We start from the raw sequence: 26,656 nt of genomic DNA, 5'->3' as shown, positions 1-26,656 counted from the left end.
AACTTCACATCAAATTAAAAAGCTTTTGTGGTTCAAAGGATACTACTAACCAACAAAGACAACCCACAGAATGGGAAAAAATATTTTCAGATTAGATATCAAATAGGGATTTGTATAAAGAGATGTAAAGAACTTTTACAATTCAATAATAGACAACCCCATTGAAAGTGGGGAAAGGATCTGAAAATACATTTCTCCAAAGAAGACAAACAAATGGAAAATAAGCACATGAAGAGATGCACAACGTCATTAGTTATTAAGAAAATGCAAATCAAAATTACAATGAGATACCAATTTTAGTCCACTGAGATGGCTATAATAAAGTAGGTGAATAGCTGGTTGCATTGGCTAAGATGTGGAGAAATTAGAAACTTCATATATTGCTGTGTTATGGGTTCCCATATTTCTCTAGTTTTGCAGATACATGTGTTTTACATCCTGGGGCTTATTATTTCTGAAAATATAGGGAGAAAGACTGGATGAATAGATAAAACTTGGTATATCCATATAATGGAATATGATTCAGCCATAAAACATTAATCAACATAAGAAACCTTGAAAACATTATGCTGTTAAAGAAGCCACATATTGTATGATTTCACTTACATAAAATGTCTTGAATAGGGAAATTCATAGAGACAGTACATTTTTGTTTGCTGGAGGCTGGGGGTAAGGAAAAATATGGAGTAATGGCTAATGTATACAGGATTTCTTTTTGGGATGACAAAAATGTTATGGAATCAGATAGTGGTGATGATTACACATCTTAGTCAATGCATTAAATGCCATTGAATTGTGCAATTTAAAATGGTGAAATTCTAGCACGTGAATTTTATCTTAATAAAGCATTTACAAAATGCTGAAGTCCTTACAGCACTCAAGAAGTACCATTTGATCCCTTGTTCCTCTGTGAGCTCATTTGCTGATTTTTTCCCTTTTGGTTCACTCCTGTCCAGTCATACAGCTTCCTTGATATTCTTCAAATACATGATGCATTCTTCTGCTTTAGCGTCTTTGCCTGGAATATTATTTTCCTCAAAGGGAGGGAGGGAGGAAGGAAGGGAGGAAGGGAGGGAGGGAGGGAAGGAAGGAAGGAAGGAAGGAAGGAAGGAAGGAAGGAAAGAGGGTAGGTTATACCACCTACCCATCCCCTTGCTCACTTAGCTGTGGCTACGCTTGTCTTCTTTTTTTAAATTTAAATTCAATTCAGTTAACACATGGTGTATTATTAGTTTGAGGGGCAGAATTTAGTGATTCATCAGTTGGATGTAACACCCAGTACTCATTACATCAGTTGTCGTCTTATTGCTCATCACTCCATCCCTCTAACCACCGGCCCTCCAACAACCCTTGGTTTGTTTCCTTGAGTTAAGAGTCTCTTTTCTGTCCCTTAAGCATGCCCAGTTCTTTCTTTAGAGGCTTTGTATTTTTTTCCTCTTTCTAGTACAGTGGTTTCCTCAACTCTTCAAACTTCACAATAGCATTTAATGGATCTTCAGTTTCAGTTTAGATATTACTTCTGAGAAATCTTATCTTACCATCTGATTCAAAATAGATCTCACACATCACTCCAGCTTCCTGTTTGTTTCCTTCAGAGTACTTATCATGCTCTTTAAAGTCTTTTATTTATATACGTGATAGTCTGTTAAATACCTGTTTTTCTATTAAAATGTTTAGTACCTAAGGTCAGTCTTTGTCTTTTTCACTGTGGATTCCCAATGCTAGCAAATTAACTTAACACATAGAAGATATGCAATATGTTTTGTTTTGCGTAAGTATATTAAGGAATAAAAAGAGGCAAAGTGTTAAATAACCTCCAAACACTTACAGCCAGAGATACATACATGCCTGTGTATGCTTTCCATAATTCCAGGTATGGGATTCAGCCAAGTACAATGTGATAACCTTGTCACACACAGAATAAACTGGGCATTTCAGTATACAGGCATCTCTCATGCCAGAGCTATATAGTATTAATGATGATAAGAATAGTAAAAAGAGCTAACATTGTCATTTCCTTCCCATTTGACAATACTGTGCTAGCTGTTTTATGTGGTTTATCTTATTTGATCCTCATAGCAACCCTATGAAGTAGAGACTATTATTATTATTGTTATGACTACTACTATTATTATCAATTGCATAGATGAGGATGGGGGTATCAGAAAGGTTAAAGTAACATGCCCAAGGTTGCACAGCTAAAAAGTGGTCTGGTACTTTATTTTTAATTTAAGTAGGCTCCATACCTAACATGAGATCTGAACTCACAACTCAAAGGTCAGGACTCACATGCTTTACTGATCGAGCCTGGCAGGCACCCCTAAGAAGTGGTCTTTTAAATCTCAGAAGTCTGAATTCAAATGAGTTCTTTCTAACAATAAAGTCTCTGTGTGTTTCTCTTTATGTATATATGGGTTGACAAATACTGGTATACAGGGCCTTTGACTCAAATATGTTAGCGGAAAACTTTATCTGGTGACTATTTTAACCAAAATAAGAACAGGAAATATTGCAGGAATATTGCAGGAATAAATATTGCAGGAATATTGCAGGAATAAATGAACAATTTTCTATGTGCTCCTTTCCATATGATGAATGTAGAAGATTTAAAGCTCTGCTTTCTTGACTTGTAGAAACTCAAGGAGCACTCTGCAGATAATTAACTTCATTTTCTCATTACTTAGTACTGGTGTTGACAAATTCACTCAACACTCAATGATATATTCTTAGCTTTTCAAAAATTTTAAATTTCTTTCTTTTGAACACTTCCAGGTGGGCTCTCAAGTGCACTTTCTTCACTCTGCTCTGCCACTACACAGCATGAAGCTCCTTTCTCAGTTATGTCATTTTTTAAGGGGTCAGTTCAACCTTCTAAGGTGTTGCCTTGTGATATTGGCATCTTCATGAGAAGATGGTGTGTGGGGAGGCAGATTTGCCCATTATCAGGTGCAGGTCATAAGTGCTGCTTGGCAGAGATAAGAAATTGAAAGATTTCCAAAGGTATAGGTAGTTCCAAAGAATTTCCTGTTTATTATAACTCAAACATGTTTACTTAGTAATAAATACAAGGGAGATTTGAAGAAGACAATGTTCACAATACACATTTAATAGAAAAGCACCTTATGCATGCATCTGTAGCTGATTAGTTCTTATAATCTCTTGCACTTTCTATTCATTCAGTCTTGACTTCGTGTCAGAAATCTTCCTGCACCTTATTCTCCACTTCCAGATGTACCATATTTCTCTCTCTAGAGAGAACCCTGCCTAACTTCTTCCTGAGGTAATCAAAAGGGAAGATATTAGTTCACCTAATTTTCTCTTGCAGCTAAAAACGGTCCCTGCCTCACCCCAATAAATTTCTCTCTGTCAGCAAAAGTCACATCTCATTGCTTGTTCTTCTATACCTCTTCTTAGTCCCTAATGAAAATGATCAAACTCCAATAATTATTAAGTCAGTTTTGCTCCCTTTTCCCCCTCCTTTTGAGGAATCACGTTTGTTTCTCCCCTCTAGGGTTTGATTTTATCTGTTTACCGTGTTTTGTTAGTACCTTCCCTTTCGTTTCCGGAGTGTTTTAGGTTAAATGAAAATCATTAGAAACGCCAGAAATAAAACTTAGAGAGTTTTGTTAGTACCTTCCCTTTCATTTCCGGAGTGTTTTAGGTTAAATGAAAATCATTAGAAACGCCAGAAATAAAACTTAGAGAAGAATTTTTTCGAGGTTAAATCAGTAATGTTACAACAAAATTTGCAAAACACCATAGATTCCCTTTCTAAAGACTTCTCTGTTGGGGTCACCACACTATTATTATTTTCATTTTCATTTACAGTTGCCTTCTGTCAGCTTGTGTTGTTGACTGATTAGGCATTTATCACTTGCTTACTGACTGAAATAGAACGAATCAAACTGGAGATCTGCCTGTCAGGATGTATCTGGAAACTGTGGTGGAGCCAATCAATGTTGAAATGATTTGGGGGGCTTTTTATTAGCCACAAGTAACAGACTGCAGCATTTTCTGTTTCCAAAATTGGGCTGGTTCACTGCCATTTTGACCCAATGACAAGACCCTGACTCAAAATACAGATGGCCAATGAACATGGGAAACATTCAGCCTCATCTCTAATAAGATAAATTCATATTAAGACAACAGTGAGAATCTATTTTTTTCAGTCTGTCATATTACCATGAATTATTCTAAAATGATACAGTCATTATTGGTACCGATCTAAGCAAATGAACACTCATACAATGGGTATGGGGGTTAGAGAGTGGACTGACAGTTTTTATCTTTTTTGGCTGACATGTATTCAGTGTCCATCACATGCCAAGCATTATGATAGAAGCTTAACATGCATTATCTCATTTCATTCTCAAAACAATTTTGTGGGGTAGGCACCCTTATAATCCCCATTTCACAGATGAGAACACTGAAGCTGAGAGATGGAAAGGAACTAACTAAATCCCACACAGCTGTGAGTGGCAGACTTAAATACATGTCTGCTGGATTCTAAAACCCATGCAAGTCCTATTGAGTGTGGGGATGATAGGTGATTTTTCCTTTTCTCTCTACCTGCCCCTCATATTTAAAAACAAAGAACAGGGGCACCTGGGTGGCTCAGTTGGTTAAGCGGCCGCCTTTGGCTCGGGTCATGATCACAGCGTCCTGGGATCGAGCCCCGCATCGGGCTCCTTGCTAGGCAGGGAGCCTGCTTCTCCTTCTGCCACTCTACCTGTGCTCACTCTCTCTGACAAATAAATAAATAAAATCTTAAAAAAAACATTTAAAAACAATGAACACTATAATTTTTACAATCCAAAAATATAGTACATATTTGCTTGTTTCTTACAGAGTTTTAAAGAAGCTAAATTTGCTGTATGTGAGGTCCATTTTGGAAGCTGCATGTAATTATTCAGGGGTAGGGTAGGTTGACAGAGAAAATGGTGCCCTTATCTACTTAACAAGACATGCAATTGTAATTTCCATAGGTCGTCATTTTTGGCCCTCAGTACCTGTACAGTCTTCAAGGGCTTCTTGCTTCATCAGAAGACCTTCTCTGTGGAAGTTCAGTAATTTTCCTCTCTACCCACTCACAATTTGTCACTCTGAAGCTTAGATAATGATACACCTCCTACAAAAAGCACTGAGAGAAGAATTGTCCGTTTTGCAACTTTATCCTGTATAAAAGAGAATCTTAGAATATTGCAATATTTCTCATTCAGTAAAACAATGTAAAACTACATAGGACTAAAACATACTAATTATTACTTTGTTTTATAAACTCTCCCACAACACTGTCCTGTATTTTATTACTTAAATGGATAGCATAGCAAATGTTTAACATGCCTTTTTCAGTGGCAGGATGTTCTTAACATGCCTATTGGAAATAGAAAAAAATGCATTTGAAACAAATGACCTTACTAAAATATTGTTTAGTGTTTATATACCTTGTTATTTGTACAAGGCCATGTCAAGTTCTTGCTTAGACGAAACTCCTTGGGATATTCATGTCCTTTTTAGGATTCTTTCTTCCTCATCACTTTTCTTAGGGCATCTTTCACATCTTTATTCCTCAAGGTGTAAATAAGAGGGTTCAACATAGGGGTTGCAATGCCATAAAATGCGGAGATGAATTTACCCTGGTCCTGGGATTTCCTTGACTGAGGTTTCAGGTATATGTAGATGGCTGTTCCATAAAATATGGTGACAACAGTCAGGTGGGATTCACAGGTGGAGAAAGTTTTGAGCTTGGCCTCTGCAGAGTTGATCCTTGTCACAGCAACTGCAATGTGAGTGTAGGTGATGAGAATGAAGGTGAAAGGCAGGGGCAGTGTGAAGATGCCAATGACCAGATCCAGAATAATTCTGACTGGGCTGTCTGAGCAGGTGAGTTTCAACAGGGCCTGGATCTCACAGGTAAAATGACTGATGACACTGTGTCCACAAAAACGGGCAGGAATTGCAATGATCGGTATTATGGCTAAAAGGAAGACACTGGCCCAGGTCACCATAGCCACCTATATGCAGACCTGGTTGTTCATAATGATGGTGTAATCCAGGGGCTTAAAGATTGCAATAAATCTCTCATAAGTTATGACAGAAAGGAACAGACACTCTGTCACCCCCAGAAATAGAGCAATGGTCATTTGAGCATAACAGCTAGTATAGGAAATGGTGGGGTAGTCTTTTAAACCACTAAACAACAAAAAAGGCATCGAATTGCTTGAGTAGCAGACATCAAGGAAGGACAGATTGCTTAGGAAAAAATACATAGGGGTGTGAAGCTGGCCATCAACTCTAACCATGACAGTGATAAGACTGTTACCCACCAATGTGATTAGGTAGACTACTACCATGGTGAAATAAAAGGCAATCTGGGATTTTGGATGATTGGACAAACCCACCAGGATGAATTCTGTCACTTCACTGCCATTACCAGTAACAAAAATATCCATTTTCTTCTCTCTGCTGAGAAAGAAGAAATTCAGCTTATTTTAATCTGAGGAACATTTATTGAGGGTCTGCTATGTCCTCAGTCCTATGTCAGGTGATATAAGGAAAAGATGTCTACAAAAGAACTGATACTGTTTGGAAGTTTATGTTCTAATTTGGGAGATAAAACAGTCATACACATCACAGGGTTAATTTGCACAGTAGTGCAGTCCATTGTAAGTCTTAATTCCCTCATCTATAGAATGAGGGGAGTTGGACTCCACCTGAATGTACTTTGAACCTCCCACCCTTAAAGAAAACATGATAATTTACTGCTCACATATAATTAGACTTAAATCACTAAATTGTTAATTGTTTTTCCCCCTGCTATGGATATTAGCCTGAGATTTGTTTTTAGCTGGTTCATATCCATGACTTAAAACTATGGGCAGTTCACTCTCATTTCTTCCTTACCCTGTATATCCAGTCAATCACTGAGTCCTATTGACTCCTCCTCCTGAATATATTTTAAATCTACTTATAAATCTCTATATCCACAGTCAGATTTATCTAGTCAGAGCCACCATCCTCTAACAGGCCTCCCTACTTCTATTCTTGCCTCTATATGGTCTGTTTTCCACACAGCAGCCAGAGAAATCTTTTACAAACATACATCATTATTACTATATCTTTCCCATGCTTAAAACCATGCTAAGGCTTCTAATTAGCCTTGGAATAAAATCTAACCTATTTACCATGACCTACAAGACTCTAAATGATCTGACCCTAACCTTATCTCGCACTGTCTCTTCTTGTGCTTACTATGTTCCAACATACAGTCTTTATGAAGTACTCTGAGCTCATTCTGACCTCAGAGCTTTTGCACATTGTGTTCTCTCTGCTGGAAATATTCTTACCCTCTTTGATTGGTGAACTTCTAGTCATCCTTAATATCTCAGCCTAAAAGAGATTTCATTAGAAAAGCCTTCCTTAACTGCACTAAAATGAAATCAGATCTTTTTGTTGCAATTGTTCATAGCACTGTAAACTTCTCCTGCATAGCTGTTATCACAGTTTGTATTATATATTTGTGTAATTATTCAATATCTGCTCCCTTACTGAATTTTCAACTTTCAGAGGGAAGAAGGCCTGATTGTCCCATGTATTGTCTTACTTTTACCACCTCACATAGCGCCTGATGTAAACCCATAATATATGGGTTCAATATGGTTTGTTGAATGAATCAAGGCCAGTTACTTGGCTCTACTGTCTTCGTGTCATAATTGAGACTACACTGAATTGGCTGGAGGAAATGAATGTTTGAGAGTAAAAAGCCCTTGATGAGAAACAGTATCTCACAGCATTTAGTGTTACTGATTGCCTATTGTTCAGAAATGAACTTTAATGTCTTATATTTTTTTAGCCCTAAAAATTGCTCTTGCATGGAGGGAAGGTGTTATAGTAAAGAGAGAAAACGAGTATTATACTGAGGGGCACCTAGGTGGCTCAGTCATTAAGCATCTGCCTTCACTTTAGGTCATGATCCCAGGGTACTGGGATTGAGCTCTGCATCAGACTCACTGCTCAGTGAGGACCCTGCTTCTTTCCCTCTCTCTGTGCCTTCTGCTCCTCTACTGGTGCTTTATCTCTGTCAAATAAATAAATAAAATCTTTTTTTTAAAATGGGTATTATACTGGAATCTGAAAATAAAAGTGTTTTCATACTTTATTCTTCATCCAAATTCTTATTTACTTTGTTTGATTTAATTCTGTCAAGTATGAATGCTATCACAGACCAGCTCATTAATAAGGTCAAGATACCTTCTAGATTGCCTATAAGACTCCCATTATGTACTAGCCACAAATCAGAATTTGGGGGCATTTATAGGAGGATCTAGTTTCAGACTAATGAGACGGGCGTCAAGCCTTGGTGAGTGCAGGCTGTGGATAGGAAGGTTTGTCTTAGGAGCTAGCTGATCAGCAAGAGGGGTCATTCAGGCTCACTATGTAGGTAATCTCTTCAGATCCTTTTTATAAAACAGACTCCAGATCTCAGAAGGTACAAGACAAGTAATTCAGAAAGTAGAGTAAGATTTTGTAACAGGATCCTCAGTAGAACCTAGTACAGGATGAGGGGGCTCCAAATAGAAATCAGAACCAAGTGCAGATGAACTGAAAAAATACTTTGCTGCTGCTAAGCTTCTAACTACAACAGTTCACTTATTACAGGCAGTGATCCTAGGAGGCCCTTGACTACCTCTAATGAGAATTAGAAGGCTCCTTTTTGTTCTATATTCTCCCAGAATTGGGATTGGAAAACAGAATGAATCTGAAAAGGAGAAGTCTTCTTGGAGTAGAGTTATGAGGGTGAGGCAGAAGTCAGGGGATCTTGTTTTTATGCAATGGTGACACCACAACCATAATTTTCTAATAGCGTTACAAGAATGGGATTTTCAGGACACCAACTTTTTCAAAGGGCACTAAATCTTCACACTAGAATGACAGCATGTTTAATCATGAAGCTTTATTTTGATTTACAATCCTCACCATCTTATAGTCCTAACAATCTCAGACAAATGCCAGTACAAATAGCTGGAAAACAAAGAACACATTTTTGTGCCTACATGACTTGAGTAAATCTCACCAGACTGACCACATATATATTTTTTATTCAATAATTCAGTGTTTTAGACTGTACAGTCCCAAATCTTCCTAAATTATCTAGACATATGTGGAGATATACATATATTCACGGGTTTTTGATCTTTCAGAAATATTTGTGGCACACTCCAAGGCCTTCCTTCAAATGGACTTCCCAAAGAAATCTGTCTTGGTTTCAACTACCATGCAAGACTCATTCTATTTTTAATACTAAAATTAAGGGATGCTTGGAGCATTTTCCTTTTATTTCTAGGCTTTTCAGAAAACTCCCAGAAGCTCAAAATATACTTAATGGAATGGGTAGTAATTACAGACAGGAATTTCTATTATCCATAACAGACACTGTAAAATGGTGGTTAACAACATGAGTTCTGAATTCAAGTTTGAATACTGGATCCACCACTGATTCACTGTGTAACATTGGCAATTTCCTTAACTTGTTTATACCTTAGTTTCCTTAACTGTAAGATTGGGACAATTATGGTATCTATCTCAAAGGGGTTTTGTGCAATATACATATTAGCTATTTTTTTAAAGATTTTATTTATTTATTTGACAGAGAGAGAGATCACAAGTAGGCAGAGAAGCAGGCAGAGAGAGTGAGAGAAGCAGACTTCCCGCTGAGCAGAGAGCCCAATGTGGGGCTTGATCCCAGGACCCTGAGATCATGACCCGAGACGAAGGCAAAGGCTTAACCCACTGAGTCACCCAGGCGCCCCTAGATATTATTATTTTTAAATAAGGCTTCACTTGGGAAGTAATTCCCATGGCAATATGACCATGTTGGTTGTCTTTTTTTCTAGAGCGTAGAAAATAATTCAGCGAATGAGGAGAGAAATAAGGTAATATTGTCAGATTATAGTGTGAGCTCTCTGGAGACAGAATTTGCATTTTATTTCTTAACTCCAGAAGCAGGCTCAGTTTCTGACACATGGGAGGAACTTACAGTATTTTTGAAAACAAATTAATTTTATTCACTTGGATAGCAGGGGGGGAAAGGCCACAAAAACAAAAACAAAGCCACTAAGGTCTCCAAGAGTTGTGTTGATATAGTCCCTTATATGTTGCACAATCACCAGCTCACTGAAGTACTGGAGTCTTTCAAGGGGAGTGACTTACAGGTGTATCCTGAGACCCATATCAAGAGTGACCATTTCACATGTATATGTTGGTTTGTTTCAAGAGACAAATGTGGCTTCCTTCCTTCTTGCCAAGATATATGTTCTTTACTTTCTCTTACAATGGATTGTGTCTTGATTCTACTCAACATTTTAGAATCCAGGACTCCAAATGGTTCAAAATATGAACAAGAGTAGGGAAGAATATTAAACACTATCTGCTTACCTTCTGAGTTTATTCATTATGATTCCAAAGAAGTGATTTCACTGAAGAGACTTTGGAGACCAAGTCTCTAAAAGGCAATTAAATCTCACTACTGAATTGAAGCTGTATATTCATTTGGGAATGTTATTTCTAAGTCATTAAAATACAAGTATCTTTTGGGGCACCTGGGTGGCTCAGTGGGTTAAAGCCTCTGTCTTCGGCTCAGGTCATGATCCCAGGGTCCTGGGATCGAGCCTTGCATCGGGCTCTCTGCTCAGCGGGGAGCCTGCTTTCTCTCTCTCTCTCTGTCTGCCTCTCTGCCTACTTGTGATTTCTGTCAAATAAATAAATAAAATCTTTAAAAAATTACAAGTATCTTTTGTCTACTAATTCCAATAGTTCATTAGTGACACTGTACAACTTTTGACTAACACCATCAACTCCACTTCTGCTTTTATGTTACCAAAGTGTAGTAGATTCACCTCTAGGGTGATTACTCAGAGTCCTGTGTTTCTTGGGAGGGTTCTTAGCACAGTGACGTAAGAAGGCACTGAATGAATGGGGAAGGCGGAGTGGCCACAATGTATTGGGACTCTATAAAAATTTTCAATTAACAACTCAGGTAAATGAAATTCTGTAAACAGAATTTGGAACTTTCCTCTCCTTCTTTATGTTTCCCTGACATCTCCCAGCCCATCCCAGCCATCTTTGTTTTGAAGTTTCTGAAAAATCTTGCTTTTTCCTAAAAATTTCCTACATTAGTTTTGAATTGCTATAGAAACTGTTGCTGTCTAAATATAATACTGCATCCTCTCATTCACTGCTTCATTGATTTACTTTATCTGTGCATGTATCTAATTACAATAGCTTTATTTTATTGATTTCTTGCTTAGTTGTGCTCTGAATATATGATGATTTGTTTATTATTTTTACATGTATCCTTGTTAAGTTTTTCAACTTAGGTATTAAGATTCTAGGAGCTAGGAATGACACATCTTTGCAAATAATCCAGTTGAGTGCTACTCAAAATGTTTGCAAGGAGTTAAGGACAGAATTGAGAGTAAACATTCAGTAATTTTTAAAGTGATTTGACATTGCTGTGACATTTTTATCATATTTTATAAACTGTCAGTCTGTAATAACTGGGAAATTTAAAAGATAGTTGTTCCTTACCACAAATGGTCTAAGAAGTATTTGTTTAGCACATATTTATTTAACCAATTCTTACTGTGCATTTATTCTGTGCCAGAAACTATGTTGTGGAGATAGAGATAAATAAAGACTTCCTGCTCTCTGTAACCTTATGAACTAATTGGGAATAAACATTCCAAAATGACTAACCATAAAATAACATGAAAGGTGTTAAATTTGTGCTTGAGCAAAATGTTATTAAGTGAAAGAAATGGAATTAAGTCACCATCCAGGGCTAAACATAATAAGATAAACTCTGGGGAGGGCTTCACTGAGGCAATGACTGTAGATCTGGCCCTTGGAGGATGAGTGAGATATTGCCAGACACCGCAGGCAGGAAGAACAGCACATACAGTAACATAGATGCATAAAAATTTTAGAGAAAGCAACTATTGTTTCCCTGGAGTATGGGGTCTATGGAGATGAAATAGGCAATGAGGATGGAGAGGTTAACAGGGCCCCTGAGTAATGTTGTGTATTCTATAGGCAATAGGGAACCTATTCCTAATCTTGGAGTGCGATTATAAAGAGTGGATTAACATGAAGAGATTTTTCCCTTTAGAAAAGTCACTCTGGAGACATTGACTGGATGGCTAGTTTAGTGAGAGATAAGATTGGAATAGAGAAAAATAGGAGCTTGTTACAGTCATTCTGGTAAGGGTTGATGAGCCCGTGAACTAAGACATAAGCATTGAGGACAAATAAAAGGGGATGGATTTGAAAGACATTGGGAGATGGAGAGGAGAAGTGAGTTGGGGGAAATCAGAGGGGAAGACAAACCATGAGAGACTGTGGACTCTGAGAAACAAACTGAGGGTTTTGGAGAGGATGGGGGTAGGGGGTTGGGTGAGCCTGGTGGTGGGTATCAAGGAGGGCATGTATTGCATGGAGCACTGGGTGTGGTGCATAAACAAGGAATTTTGGAACACAGACACACAAAATTAAATTAAATCTTTAAAAAGATATTTTAGAGAGAAAACCAATGCAGTTCAGTGAGTGGTTGTCACAGGTAAGTGAGAAGAAGATGTAAAGGCTAACATTGAAGATAATGAAAATCCCATCATGAAGTCTTTGTGATGTGCTTTTAACTTTGTAACATCTAACATCTATGATCTCATTTGCTCTTTCAACCATTCTGAGGTAGGTTAAGGAACATATTTTCCCCTTGTTTGACACATTCAGTCCAGAGAGGTTAAGTGATTTACCCAGAGTTTCATAGCTCATTAATGGTGGAACCCAGACTAGAATCCAGACTTCCTGACGCCCAGTCATGTGCTTTTCTGACTCCCATCATGATATTGTACTGAAAAAGTGCTTGATCTGCTGTACACATTTAACCAGAAAAAATTGCTATGTATTCCTGGTGGGGAAAGAAAGAGGAGAGAGAAAAGGCACACAGTGAGATGAGCACCAACTACTTTTGAGTCTGTTGAGATTTCAGTAATGTTACTGGTAACTCTATAATAATAATAATAAATAAGTAATGTTTATTGAGGGCTTATTATTCCCAACCATAGTTCTCAGAATTTTATAGAAATCAACTGAATTAATCCTCTTAACAACTCTATGAGGTCAGTCCTATGATTCTTTTCCTGTTATAGATGAGGAAACTGAGGCAGGAAGTTGCCCAAGGTCATATATCTAGTAAATGCCAAGGTCAGATTTTTACCCTAGACAGTCTGAAAGCATAATATTTTTTCTTTGCTCAGCAACAGTCTTGCCTTCTTTCTACTCCTCTTTTCTAAGGACTCCTTGAACCCATCAGGTACCTATCAGAAAGAACATCTAGGTGTCAGAAGAATTGTGTTTTTTTAAAAAAAAAAATTAAAATTTTTATTGAGGTATAATTGACATGTAACATTATTTTAGTTTCAGGTGACAACATAATGATTCAATATTGTATGTACTCTGAAATAATCACCACGATAAATCTTTTTTTTAAAAGATTTTATTTATTTATTTGACAGACAGAGATCACAAGTAGGCAGAGAGGCAGGCAGAGAGAGAGGAGAAAGCAGGCTCTCCACGGAGTGGAGAGCCCGATGCAGGGCTCAAAGGCAGAGGCTTTAACCCACTGAGCCACCCAGATGCCCCGACCACGATAAATCTTGAATTATATTCTAGTCCTACTCTTGTCACACTGTTGACCTTGATAACATTACAGACACTAAATCTTTTTATAGGTAAATGTCAATCTCATAATATTAATTATAACACCCATTTGCTTATCTCATTAAATTTCGAAGATGATATGAGATTCGCCTGGGTGGCTTGATTAAGCATCTAGCTTTTGGTTTCAGCTCAGGTCATGATCTCATGGGTCATGATCTCATGGATGGTGAGATTGAGCCCCATGAGGGGCTCTGCGCTCAGTGGGGAGTCTGCTTGAGATTCTATCTCCCTCTCCTTCTGCTCTCTCTCACTCTCTCTAAAATATATAAATAAATAAATCTTTAAAAAACTTAGAAGGTAATATGAAGTAACATACATTCAAGAATAAGATAAATATAAAGTGTGTAAAGTGCTTTATAAACTTAAGAACTAAGAAGATATAAATTCATGCAGTAATTTTGGTGGTGTTCACGTCTTTCTCTCCACCCAGAGAGTGAGTTCTCTGAGGGGAGGGACCAAATATGTTTTCCCCACCACTGCATCCATGACAATAGCATGGTAACTGCTGAATAGTAGGTGTTCCATAAATATGTATTGAATTAATGATGTATGGATGGATGTTAGCATGCACAGGTGAAGGAGTGGTGTTGGAATGCACTACTGAAAAAGCAAGTAGGCACTCTAATTCCTGGCATCGTAGGGTTATGTGATCCAGACATTATAATGACAGCTAGTATTTATTGTTCTTTAACTATAGTATAGGACAGGCAATTTTCTAAGTGCTTTATATGAATTGAGTCATACAATTCTTTTTTTAAAATGATTATTTATTTATTTATTTATTTGAGGGGTGAGGGACAGAGAGAGAGGGAGAGAATCTCAAGTAGACTCTCCACTGAGCATAAGCCTGACCTGGGGCTCGATTCCATGACCCTGAGATCATGACCTGAGGTTCAATCTAGAGCTGGACACTCAACAAACTAAGTCACCTAGGTGCCCCAGAGTCATACAATTTTCATGACCAAGCTATGAAGTGATATTCAAAGCCACCCAATCTTTTCTTTATTAAGGTTTTATTTATTTATTTGAGAGAGAGAGGGAGAGAGAGACAGAGAGAGCACGAGTGGAGGTGGGGGCAGAGGGAGTGGGAGAAGCATACTCCCCACTGAGCAGGAGCACTGAACAGCCCAACTCGGGGCTTGATTCCAGGACCCCAAGAACATAACCTGAGCCAATGGCAGACACTTAGCCAACTGAGCTCCCAGGTGGCCACCAAACTATCCCCATCTTTTTCAGCTCTCACCCCTACTGCAAAACTTAGAAACTACATTTCCCACACTCTCTTGACAGTAACATTCAGTTTTGGATTTCACCCATAAAAGGTACTCACAGAAAGCTAGGCAAGTATAAGAAAAGTAGATACCACCATTGGTCCTCCTGACATTGTGTTTAGGTGCCAAACAAAGATTTAGGTGGCTTCTGAGCATTCTACTGTGAAACATTACCTTTGGTGTGGTCGTTAGTTGCAGTTACCTCATGCCCCTAAAGCTTCCCAAGATTTTTGCAATTACTCCAACAGTCTGAGGTTGTTGGCAATGTTCCCTTACCAACGTTCCCTCTCACAGCCCTTCCAAAGGCTATGTGGTCTCTAATTCTCTTTGTTAAATCCCTCCCTGCTTGAAATAACTAGAGTGGTTTCTGCCTACATGATCAAATGCTGAACATAATAGTAGGTCCTACTATTAGTCCACTTAGGTAAAGGGATTGAAGTGTAGAAACTGACTCAAACAAAGAAATGGCAGAATGTAGATCTGAATCCAATGAGTTTGACTCCAGGGCTTGTACTCTAAATAGTTATATTCTACTATCTTTCCTCAACTGAAATCCCAAATCCTATGAATGGGACACAGTATCTTTTTCTTAAATTCCCATTGGAAAATATTATTTGGAACCTGTTTTTCAGTTTATAAATTTCTCCTCAATTTCTGGCAGAGTTACCTTTGTTTCAAAGCAATCTTTATTTATTTTCCAGGCTGAAACAAGGTAATCTTCACTATCCAGCTGCTTGGGATGTGGGATGCACAGTGGAATGTTTCTCACAGTACCTGTGATCGATCAAATGAAGAAGTGATATTCCACCTTAGGAGTTTTTAACAATCCAGAATTGATTTCCTTTCCCAACATCCAGATAGAGTTCATTTTATATTTAAAATGAATTAATATCAATGCTGAATTAGATGGCCTTTGGGGTTTAGATACCTAAAAAGAGAATGTTAGTGCTGGAAGGGCCATACTCATGTTAACTAGCTACTGTGTATGCCTACTTCTTCAGTCAAAGCTAACATTTAAAGTCAGGCAGATAGATCTATATATATTGATCTGGAGGAATGTCCATGATATATTGCCAAGTGCAAAAAGCAAGCTGCAGAGTAAATTGATAATATGATTCCATTTTTTGAGACAAGAAAGAAAATATAAAATAACACCTAGATGCAGAATGTTAGAATTGGAAAGGTCTTTGGGTAGCAAAACGCAACCTTCCTATTATACTGATGAGCAAATTGGTCAGAGACTGGTATAACTAAGGTCACACAGCTAGTTAGTAGCAGAATCAATCCCACAGCCCCCATCTCCAGATTCCACTATGTCCCTCTACCTGTAGGCTGTGCCCTACCAGCAAGTCAATAAAGAGACAAAGCACCTAGTGACAGAGCTACCATTTTATGGTAGGGGCACCATTAGTGAAAATATGATTCTCATTTTAAGCTGTAAACCAACTTGTGATAGAGAGTGGAATATTTCTCCCCTCAAAGGCAGAGTTACTAAAATGAGTACTTTTTTTGGGTGGGAAATTTTCCATTTTATTTTGTATTAAAAAAATTTAAATTTGAGTACAGTTGACACACAATGTTACATTAATTTCAGGTGTACAACATAGTGATTCAACATCACTATACATTATGCTATACTTACCACAAGTATAGCTACCATCTGTCACTATGCATCATTATTATATCATTGACTACATTCCCTATGTTGTGCCTTTAATTCCTGTGATTTATTCATTCCATAACTGGAAGCCTGTATCTTCTACTCCCCTTCACACATTTTGCCCATCTCCCACCCCTTTTCCCTCTGCAAATCATATATATGTGTGTGTGTATACACACACACACACACACACATTTACACACACACACACTTTGTATTTATAGGTCTGATTCTGCTTTTTGTTTGTTTATTCATGAAATGAGTACTCTTAACATGTTTCCTAATTTCTGAATTTCTCTCTACCTGAAAGCCCTATTTTTTTCCTCTAAAATTTTATTAATTTCATCAATTTAACTATCTCACAATATTAATTTGAAATGTTTATTTCAATAGTAAGAAACCTTTTGTGTAAAGTATGAAACTTGCCCTGGCAGCTAGCACAGTGTCTGACTGAAAGTAGAAAGTTAATATTTAATATTTATCGAATGAATAAATTACAAATTGGCTTTTTCCTAAATATATTTTCCTTGGTATTAAAGCATGGTTTCAGTGGCTAAGAATACCATAAACTTAAAAAAATGTGTAAGGGATGGAATTTGAATAAATGTTGCATTTATTTGAAAATTAGGCTATTTTAGCAAGTGGCTTATTCATTCTGTTTTCCTCTTCATTTAGTGAGTACACACATGAGACATGTCCTGTGTATGTCTGGTACTGTTTTTGTAGCACCACATAGTGTCACCAGCAGTCAGGGTCTGAGGGATGCATTGATTATCTGTTTGCTCCATGGTGCTTTGGAGCACATCTAAGGTGTGCTGTGCATTGTATTTTTCTCCTACTGATTTGTCTCTGGTTCTCTATCAGGTCAACTGTGAGATGACTTCTTCATGTTTGGTGGATTTGCCCAAAGTAAAGTGAGACCAGGAAACAGGGGATCTGGGTCTTAGACCTAAATCTGCTTCTGGAAAGTTTCATGACCACAGGAAATTTATATACTGTTCACTGAGCTTCTGACCTCATCTAAAACTTAGAGATCAGTAGTAGATTGCTGTTTGCTGAAGTTTTTTCTTTCATTTTTAGAATTCCATTTTCAAATGAAATTGTACACAGAAAACTTCAATTCTACTGACAGGTTCCAGGCACACTACTGAACCCATAGGACTGTGAGAACTGCAGTTTAAAAGCCAAGGTGCCGGGGTGGGTCAGTTGGTTAAGCGACTGCCCTTTGCTCAGGTCATGGACCAGTCCCGCATTGGGCTCCCTGTTCAGTGCGGAATCTGCTTCTCCTTCTAACTCTCCCCCATCTCATGCTTGATCTCACTCTCCCTCTCTCTCAAAAATAAATAAATAAATAATCTTTAAAAAATAAAGTCTAAAAGCCACTGCGTTACATCTGATAATGGGAATGGATTTTTTAAAATGTGGCAAATTTGTGCAATGAAATATTCAGCAATGAAAAGGAACAAACTACTGACACAAGCAACAATGTGGATGATTTCAAAAGCATACTCAGTAAGAAAAGCCATACACAAAAGAGTACATACACATATGATTCCAGTAACAGTCACTTCTAGAAAATAAAAACTAACATATAGTGAAAGAAATTGTATCAGTGGTTGCCAGGGTTTGGGGTGGGGGTGGGGTAGCCTATGAAACAGCACAAGGAAACTTTTGGATATGATGGAATTGTGTGCTAATTCAGTGGACATCTGTTAAAATTCATAAAATTGCACACTGTAACTGGATAAAGTTTATCATACATAAATTATGCCACCATAAATTTGATTAAAATCACTGCATTAAATAATCTCTAAGGTCTCTAGTGTGGGTACAGTGAATAGGATCTGAAATCAGCCAGACCTAGACTTAAATATTGGCTCTTCTCTTTACTGGCTCTGTGCATGGACAAAGCACTTAACCTCTAAAGTCTCGGTTTCTTCTTCTCTAATACGGGTTGATAATAGCACTGTTTCATTGAATTATTGTGATAATGGATGTAGAGAGCTTAGCTCAGTGTCTGGTATACAGTAAGTGCTCAATAAATGTTAGTTGCATTTATAATTCCATAATTCCAGATAATTTTCTAGACAATATTGACAAAGTTCAGAGGTGGTATATATGTGGTCTAAATTCTAATTTTGATTCCACTACCAATTATATATGACTTTATAGAAGTCTCAACTCCATCTCCAGGCCTCTGTTTTCTTTGTTAAGATAGGGGGATTATGGTGTCTTTTTTTTTTTTACCAATGTTATAGAATTACATTAAGAATATAAAATAAAATAACATACTTGAAAGAAGTTTAGAAAAAGAGCAAGAAAAGGGGTAAACCACTCCACACAAATGTAGGAAATGGCTATGATGCAATTTTCTCATGATTCTGAGGTTAAGTAGAGCAAGTCAATTGTGCTTTCACAACAGGGCTTTCCTTCAGTAAAGTTGCAAAGTTTCTGATGTTTGTCTGCTGGTCTTTTATTAGACCATCCTTTGTCCTATTTTTCCAACTCAGTTATGACTTGCCTCCTGTTAACAGTCATAGGAAATTCTCTTGCTGCTCATGTCTCTTCTGTTAGTGAGGAAATGATTCTGATAAGCTGATTTACCTAAAGTTAAGTGACCTAATGGGTGACCACAAGCATGTCATATGTAAAACAGAGGAAAAATAATGCTTCTAATGGAAATTCAAGACTTTGTAGGGCTAATATTTTGGGGTGGGAGCACTTCCTGAAGCTTCTCAGATGATAACCATCTGTTCCACCAAAGGTAAAATCAGAAATCAGACCCTTTAAACAATATTTTACCATCAGTAAAGATGTAGCTGATGTCTCTAAACTAATAATGAACCATGGAACACTACATCAAAAATGAATAAAGCACTGTATGGTGACTAATATAACTATATATATATATGTATATATATATATACACACACATACACACATACATACACACACATATATACACACACTACATGTATATGTAGTATATGTATATATATATATAGTTATATGTATATATATATACACACACACAGTGTTTTATTCATTTATATATGAAATTTAGAAACAAAGAAGGCTCGTGTTCTTTTTGCCATAATTTTCCTCATTGCCCCTATAACATCCTTGTTCCTCAGGCTATATATCAGGGGGTTCAACATGGGTGTCAAAGCCCCATAAAATACTGAAATAAACTTGTTCTGGTTAGGGGATGACTTCGACTGAGGTTTCATATACATGGAGATTGTTGCCCCATAGAAGATTGTCACCACAGTCAAATGAGAGCTACAGGTGGAAAAGGCCTTGAGCCTACCCTGGGCTGAGCGAATCCTTAGGACAGTCATGGCAATTCGGACGTATGAGAGAAGAACAAATCCAAAGGGTAGGAGCAGGGTGAAGATACCTGTGGTGAGGATCATAAGCTCATTGAGACTGGTATCAGAACAGGCCAACTTAAGGAGGGAAAGAATCTCACAAACAAAATGGTTAATGATGTTAGCTCCACAGAAGTGAAGCTTCAGGGATAAGACAAGCATGGTAGTGAGCACAAGTGATGCTCCCCATGAGGTAGCAGCCAGCCAGACACACACTGGGCCATTCATGATCATGGAATAGCGCAGGGGATTGCTGATAGCAACCATACGGTCATAGGCCATAACAGCCAGTAAGAGACACTCTGCTGTGGCCAAGAGCAAGGAGACACTGATTTGGGTCAAACATTGTGGGTAAGAGAGGTAGGGATGGGTAGAGAAACAATGTACCAAGGCCTGGGGCATAGAAGTGGTTCCATAGCAAAGGTCTAAGAAAGACAGATTAGTAAGGAAGAAGTACATTGGAGTGTGGAGGTGGCCGTCAAAGTAGATAAGAAAGATGATAAGTCCATTCCCCAACAACGTACTCAGGTAAGTTATCAGCACCAATGTGAAAAATGTGACTCTCCACTCAGGATAGTTAGAGATTCCAATAAGGAGAAACTCAAACCCTGCTGTAGCATTATCTATGGCCATTCTTCCTATTTGCTGCTATTCACTGGATGTGTGCCAATGATTGCTTCATTTTACCTGTAAGAATGAGAATAAAGAGGGAGGGTTGGTGTGAGAAAAGTGGACATAATTAGGGTGTACACGATCATTCTTTGTCTTTTTCAAAAGATAGGGAATACAAATGAGATATCCATTTTGGGGGGTTATCAAAACAGCTGACTCAGTCTATCTCCTTTTTATTAACATATAATGTATTATTTGCTTCAGGGGTACAGGTCTGTGAGTCATCAGTCTTACACATTTCACAGCACTCACCATAGCACATACCCTCCCTAGTGTTCATCACCAGACACCCTATCCCTCCCCACATCCCTCCAACAACCCTCAGTTTGTTTCCTGAGATTGAGTCTCTTATGGTTTGTCACCCTCCCCAGTCTCATCTTGTTTCATTTTTCCTTCCCTTCCCTCCCATGAGCCCCCACCCTGCCTCTCAAATTCTTCACATCAGAGAGATCATATGATAATTGTCTTTCTCTGACTTCTTTCACTTAGCATAATATCCTCTGGTTCCATCCATGTCATTGCAAATGGTAAGATTCTGGGGTTTTTGATGGCTGCATAGTATTCCACTATATATACATACATATATATATATATATATATACACACACACACACACACACACACACACACACACATCACATCTTTATAATATATATTTTTTATATATGTGTATATATATTATAAAGAAGACGTGATATCCATTCATCTGTTGATGGACATCTAAAATGAGAACAGAGACAAAGCTAGAAATTTCTTCCTTCCCTAGGAAAATAGCAAATTCCCCATCCTTTTTTTTTTTTTTTAAAGATTTTATTTTTTTTTTAATTTATTTGACAGACAGAAATCACAAGTAGGCAGAGAGGCAGGCAGAGAGAGAGGAGGAAGCAGGCTCCCTGCTGAGCAGAGAGCCCGACGCGGGGCTCGATCCCAGGACCCTGGGATCATGACCCGAGCCGAAGGCAGAGGCCTCAACCCGCCGAGCCACCCACGCGCCCCTCCCCATCCTTTTGAAAATGGTTATATGAAAAATTTTCCATCCCTCTTCCACCAGATAACTTTGGGTTATTTTTTTTTTTTCAAGTAAGAAGAAAAGAAAGGGAGGCCATCTTCCTGCTTTTCTTACTTGTTCACCATTTTCTAAAACAACTTCAATCAGCTTAAGTAACTGAACTCTAGCAAGAGGGTACCTTCTGACACTTTAAGATAAAATATTGCTTATTCTTCTGTCTGTTGGTCACTCCTAAATTGTTCATGTCTCCATTTGCGCATTGCACTAGTATCTGCCACAGTGTTTGTCATAGAGTGCTGCAAAGTACTTTATTGATCTGAACTGATATTATGTAAATGGAATATTTCATGGAATCCTTGAGGTCTGTGCAAACCTTCTGCTACTATCCCTGGTTAGATTTATGTTGCCAGCTTCTCCTGTGTTTTTTGTGCTGTTGTTGCTGAGCACCAGTTAAGAGTGTGAAAAATCTAATGTGATGTTTCTAAAAGTGTGGGTAGTAGGAAGAGGGTTTGAATGACTGACCTATCTGAAAAGGCTTTCTCTTTCCATCTTACCACTCTCTTTCCCCTCGGTTTATGCTTTTCTTATAGCATATTCTAATATTTGAGATTATATTAATAATTTTATTGCTTGTTTATTATTTGTCTCCCACTCAACTGTAAATTTACTGAAGACAGGAACTTGTCCGCTTTATTTACTGGTGTACCTAGTATGGAGACCTGACATAAAATGAATGAATGAATAAATAAATATATAAGTAAATAATTTCTGTTATTGTCCAGATATTATCCAGAATCCAACTACTCCTCTTGTCACCTGCACTGTTGTCCTTTATTCCAAATCATCACCATTACTCACCTGAATTTTGCCAGTGACTTCCTTATTGGCTTCACTGTTTCTGGCCTTGCTCCCATTCAGTTCAAATGATTCAGTTAAATTGTAAGTCAGATCAGGTTGCTTTTCCATTAAAAAACTTCAGTAGTTTCCCATTTTAACCTAATTGAATGTCAATCTCCTTATTATGACCTATCAGGCCCTACATGGCTTGCTTCCCAATTACCTCTCTGACCCCAGTTCCTATTACTCTTTTCCTTGCTTACTTTGTTCTAGTCACATTGGCCTCCTCATTGTTCCTTAAACATTCACAACACATCCCTTTCTTAGAGCCTTTGCTTTCTTTGATTTTGTTGCTCTATATATATGAAGCCCAGATCCTTGCCTGGCTTATCATCTTACTTCCCTCAGGTCTTTACACACAACAAATCTTTTTAGTGAGTCCTTCTTTGACCATCCTGTCTAAAGGTTCATTTTTAGCCTCTGACATTTTATACCCCACTTTCCCACATTATTTTTTTCCTTAGAATCATTATTTCTAGCACATGGTATATTTTATCTATTATGTTTATTGATTACCTCTTTTAACTAGAATGTGGTTAATGAGGTCAGGGAGTTTTGTCCATTTAGCTCACTGCTGTATGCCAAAAATTTAGAATAGTGCCTAGTACATTGAGGGTACTCAAGAATTACTTGATGAATGAATGTGTGAGTGGAGCTCTTTGCCTGTTCCACATTGAAAGACAACCTCTCTTCTTCTGATTCTTCCCCTGACATTGTTGTTTATATACCAAATACCCTTTAATGTTTATGTACTTCTTCATGAAACTAACGCTTCCTTTTCTTTCTAAACTTTTCCTTGAAGTTTCTACTACTCACTGACTATGTCTCTGTATAAGTTCCTTCCTTTCACTGGCCTAAATTTGCATTTGCAGATTCCATAGCTCCCTTACTTCCCTGTCCTGGCCTCCAAGAACCTATCCCTGTGTCTCATTCTCTACTTTGTCAGCCTCTCAAACAGGCTAAGTACACAAGAATGATAAATCCACAGATATAAAAGTTTATGGCGCTTAGGAATTGGCAAACACACGCAAGGGGTGGGGAGGCTGATGACCTGCCTTTGCAGGAGTGTCCTCAGAGCGTAAGAAACCTAATGCTGGTTCTGTCTTCATTTATTATGGGACCCTGAGAAAGAGTTTTTCTCTTGGTTTGCCTCTACCTTGCAAGTGAAAATTGAGATAATCATTTCCATAATGGTAAAATGAAGAAAGATGAGAGTCACAATGAAGACTTTTACACTTTAAGTTAGTATAGTCATGCCCTATATTTTCTTGAATGGTCTATATTTAATTCCCAATTATCTATACATGCACCATCCACAGTAGAAGATCTAGAAAGATGAGGGGCAGGCTACGGATGGGAGGATGAACTGGTTTTGTATAGAAGTAGACAGCTGATTGTTACACCATTTAAAGGTCTCTGTTGCGCCTAGAATTGTTTAAAACACATTGCTTTTACTGTTAAATATTAAATATTGATAAATACATGTTTACTCTCTTTTATATGAATCTATCATTCCCAGTGGGCTGCAGGATATATTCTGTTTCTCCAGTATTGATGGAAAGTTTATAAAGAATTTATTCCTCAGTCTTCAAAGAGCCCAGTAGAATAAATTGATGAGTCATTTGACTAAAAACTGGTGATCAATCTAGGTCCCTGGGAAGAATTGTTTTTAGATGGTGTTAAGCTAACAGATAGATATTGGGATCTAGCCCATGACCTTGCCTCCATTAGTACTGTGTTTGTACCCATAGAACTTAAAATTGATGACAGTTTCCCTTTCTCACTTAAAGGCTACTCAGCCTCTTAATTGAGGGGGCTTTTCTTCATTAGTCTGGGCCCTGTCCTCCAAAGACAATGTTGATTATTTCACCCTAGAATTATCATTAAAAGATTCCTGGCAAACTGGACCCAGCATATTTCCCATCTGAGTCTTGTCACCTGTAATTATTTACACAGCCTAACTTTCCTTCCAACTAATGGCTGCCCCTTGACTTCCTGGAGTTTGCCCATGTCTCATAAATGGTTAGAGGAACAAAATTGGGAGGGGAGAGAAGAAATTAGAGCCTTTTCTCGTTACTGACTCACCATTGGAGGTCTGTTTCAATACCAGTAGTTGCAGTAGAATGAGATTGCCCAAAAGAATAATTTTTCACATTGTCAGGTTTGGAATAGTGATGATTTTTCTGCAAACTTTCATGGTGGGATTTCAAAAGCCTTCCCAGGTTCTCAAACTCCCAAATGCCTGGAAACCTCTCAAGAAAGAAAATTCTTTTGGATTAGATCAAATTGCAACTGTCAAACACTTCAATATGCAGCCCTTGGTAATGGTATCCAATTACATTATTTAATTTCTTAGGCAAACATTTATTTCAGTGACATTTGACCCACTTACATCATTGTTCAGTCTCCCTCAGAAAAATTGTAACATAAGGAGGATTAAGGTCATCTGAATGTTTTTCATCAAGACCCTTAGGTTATTTCAATTTTCAGTCTGTTAGGTTAGATATCTTTCCCCTCTTGGCAATACTTATCTACCTATTATCTTATCCTGATGAACTGGAACACAATTAAACCAAATTGCCACTTTCTTTAAAAAAAGAAGGAAATGATAGCAAAACATGCTGTACCCAGGGCTTTAAACTAAATTAGATAACTTTCAGGAGATGTCCTGGGCTGCATACCTACCCTACCCAGTTTTCTGCTCTTTCCCCACTACCTATTTTCAGTGCCAGAGAGTGAAAATATGTAACCTGAAGACTCCAAGGACTTGTGCATCTCTCTGTCAGCAAAAAGATCTAATGACAATCCCTTTACTCACTAAAGCTGAAAAATAGACCCAACCCACTTCCAAAGCATCATCCTGGAGTTGAAGCTCAAAAGCCTATTAGTTACCCCTTACCTATCCAGAAAATAAAACTACCAGAAACTGCCTTTCCTTGAGCAGGTTGGTCTAGAAATTATGGCATTTCTCCTCTTCTCTTCATTTAGGTTCAAAATTCATCAATCTATATGTTTATCTGAAGCTGTCATCAGAACTCTATCTCTGGGAGCATAGTTTGCTCTGAACTAAATCTATAAATCTACATCCTCAGCCTACTCAGGATGTCTGGGGTCCAATTCTCTTCCAGATTCAATTCCAAAGGCAGGGAGCAAGTTGATGAGCTGCTCAGCAACTTAAATAAGTTGAGGTTCCAAAGTGCTACCAGATCATTTATCTCACGCGTAGAGTTCAAAGTTTCTGATCTTCACCAGAAAGAAATAATTAACTTCTGAGAGCTTCAGGGACCTCATCCCAAACAGGCAATTAAATTTTGCCAAACCAGAGCTGTTTGAAAAAAAAATGTGGCATTTTATGTAGGGAAAACAAATAAAAGAGAAAGGAGACTTTTGAGACCATGGGCCTTTTGTATACCACTGTTGGGCTTTCCACAGAACTAAGAAATAATTCTTTTTTATTTTGGTCCATAGTCCCTTCACATGCTTTCTGTATTAAATTGGTGTCGTGACAGAGCCTGCAGCTGGTGGAGAAATGTCTACCGGGGGACAGCTGGGATAGAGAGTGCAGTGCAGAGATGTATGTGTTATTGATTCCCACATTGAAATAGTCCTTATGTTTGCCTTTTCATTCCCACTCCCCCCCACCTCAGCCTGCTCAAACAGCCTCCATGGGCTCCTTTTTGCAACAGTATCAAGTCTGTATTCCTTCATAAGGCACATAAGGTCAGCTATGGAAGTCCCTCATCTATCATGTAACATTTACTTTTTTATTTACCCATTGATACATTTATTCAACAAATATTTAATGAACACTTACCATATGTCAGGCAATGTGCTTGGCATTGAGGATACATGGTGCAAAAAACTGCCAGATATGGTTCCCACTTTCATGGAACTTCCAGTCTGGTGGGAGAAACTGACATGGTCCAAACAAATGAGAATGTGTATATGCACTGGTGGTAAGTGGTATGCAAACTCTACAGATTTATATGTTATTGATTCC

General features: G+C 37.9%; 1 protein-coding gene across 1 annotated transcript; it reads right to left on the bottom strand.

The window, feature by feature from the left end:
* Positions 1 to 19,754: 19,754 nt before the first annotated feature.
* Positions 19,755 to 20,711, bottom strand: OR13H1 (olfactory receptor family 13 subfamily H member 1; the record flags this gene model as incomplete). Its single annotated transcript, XM_080795575.1, has 1 exon — positions 19,755 to 20,711. The coding sequence occupies one exon, from the start codon at positions 20,709 to 20,711 to the stop codon at positions 19,755 to 19,757; it is 957 nt and encodes a 318-aa protein (XP_080651701.1).
* Positions 20,712 to 26,656: the final 5,945 nt, after the last annotated feature.

The sequence above is a fragment of the Martes martes genome (genome assembly GCF_963455335.1).
Source record: "Martes martes genome assembly, chromosome: X".
NCBI lineage: Eukaryota > Metazoa > Chordata > Mammalia > Carnivora > Mustelidae > Martes > Martes martes.
This window is presented reverse-complemented; position numbering and strand designations above follow the sequence as displayed.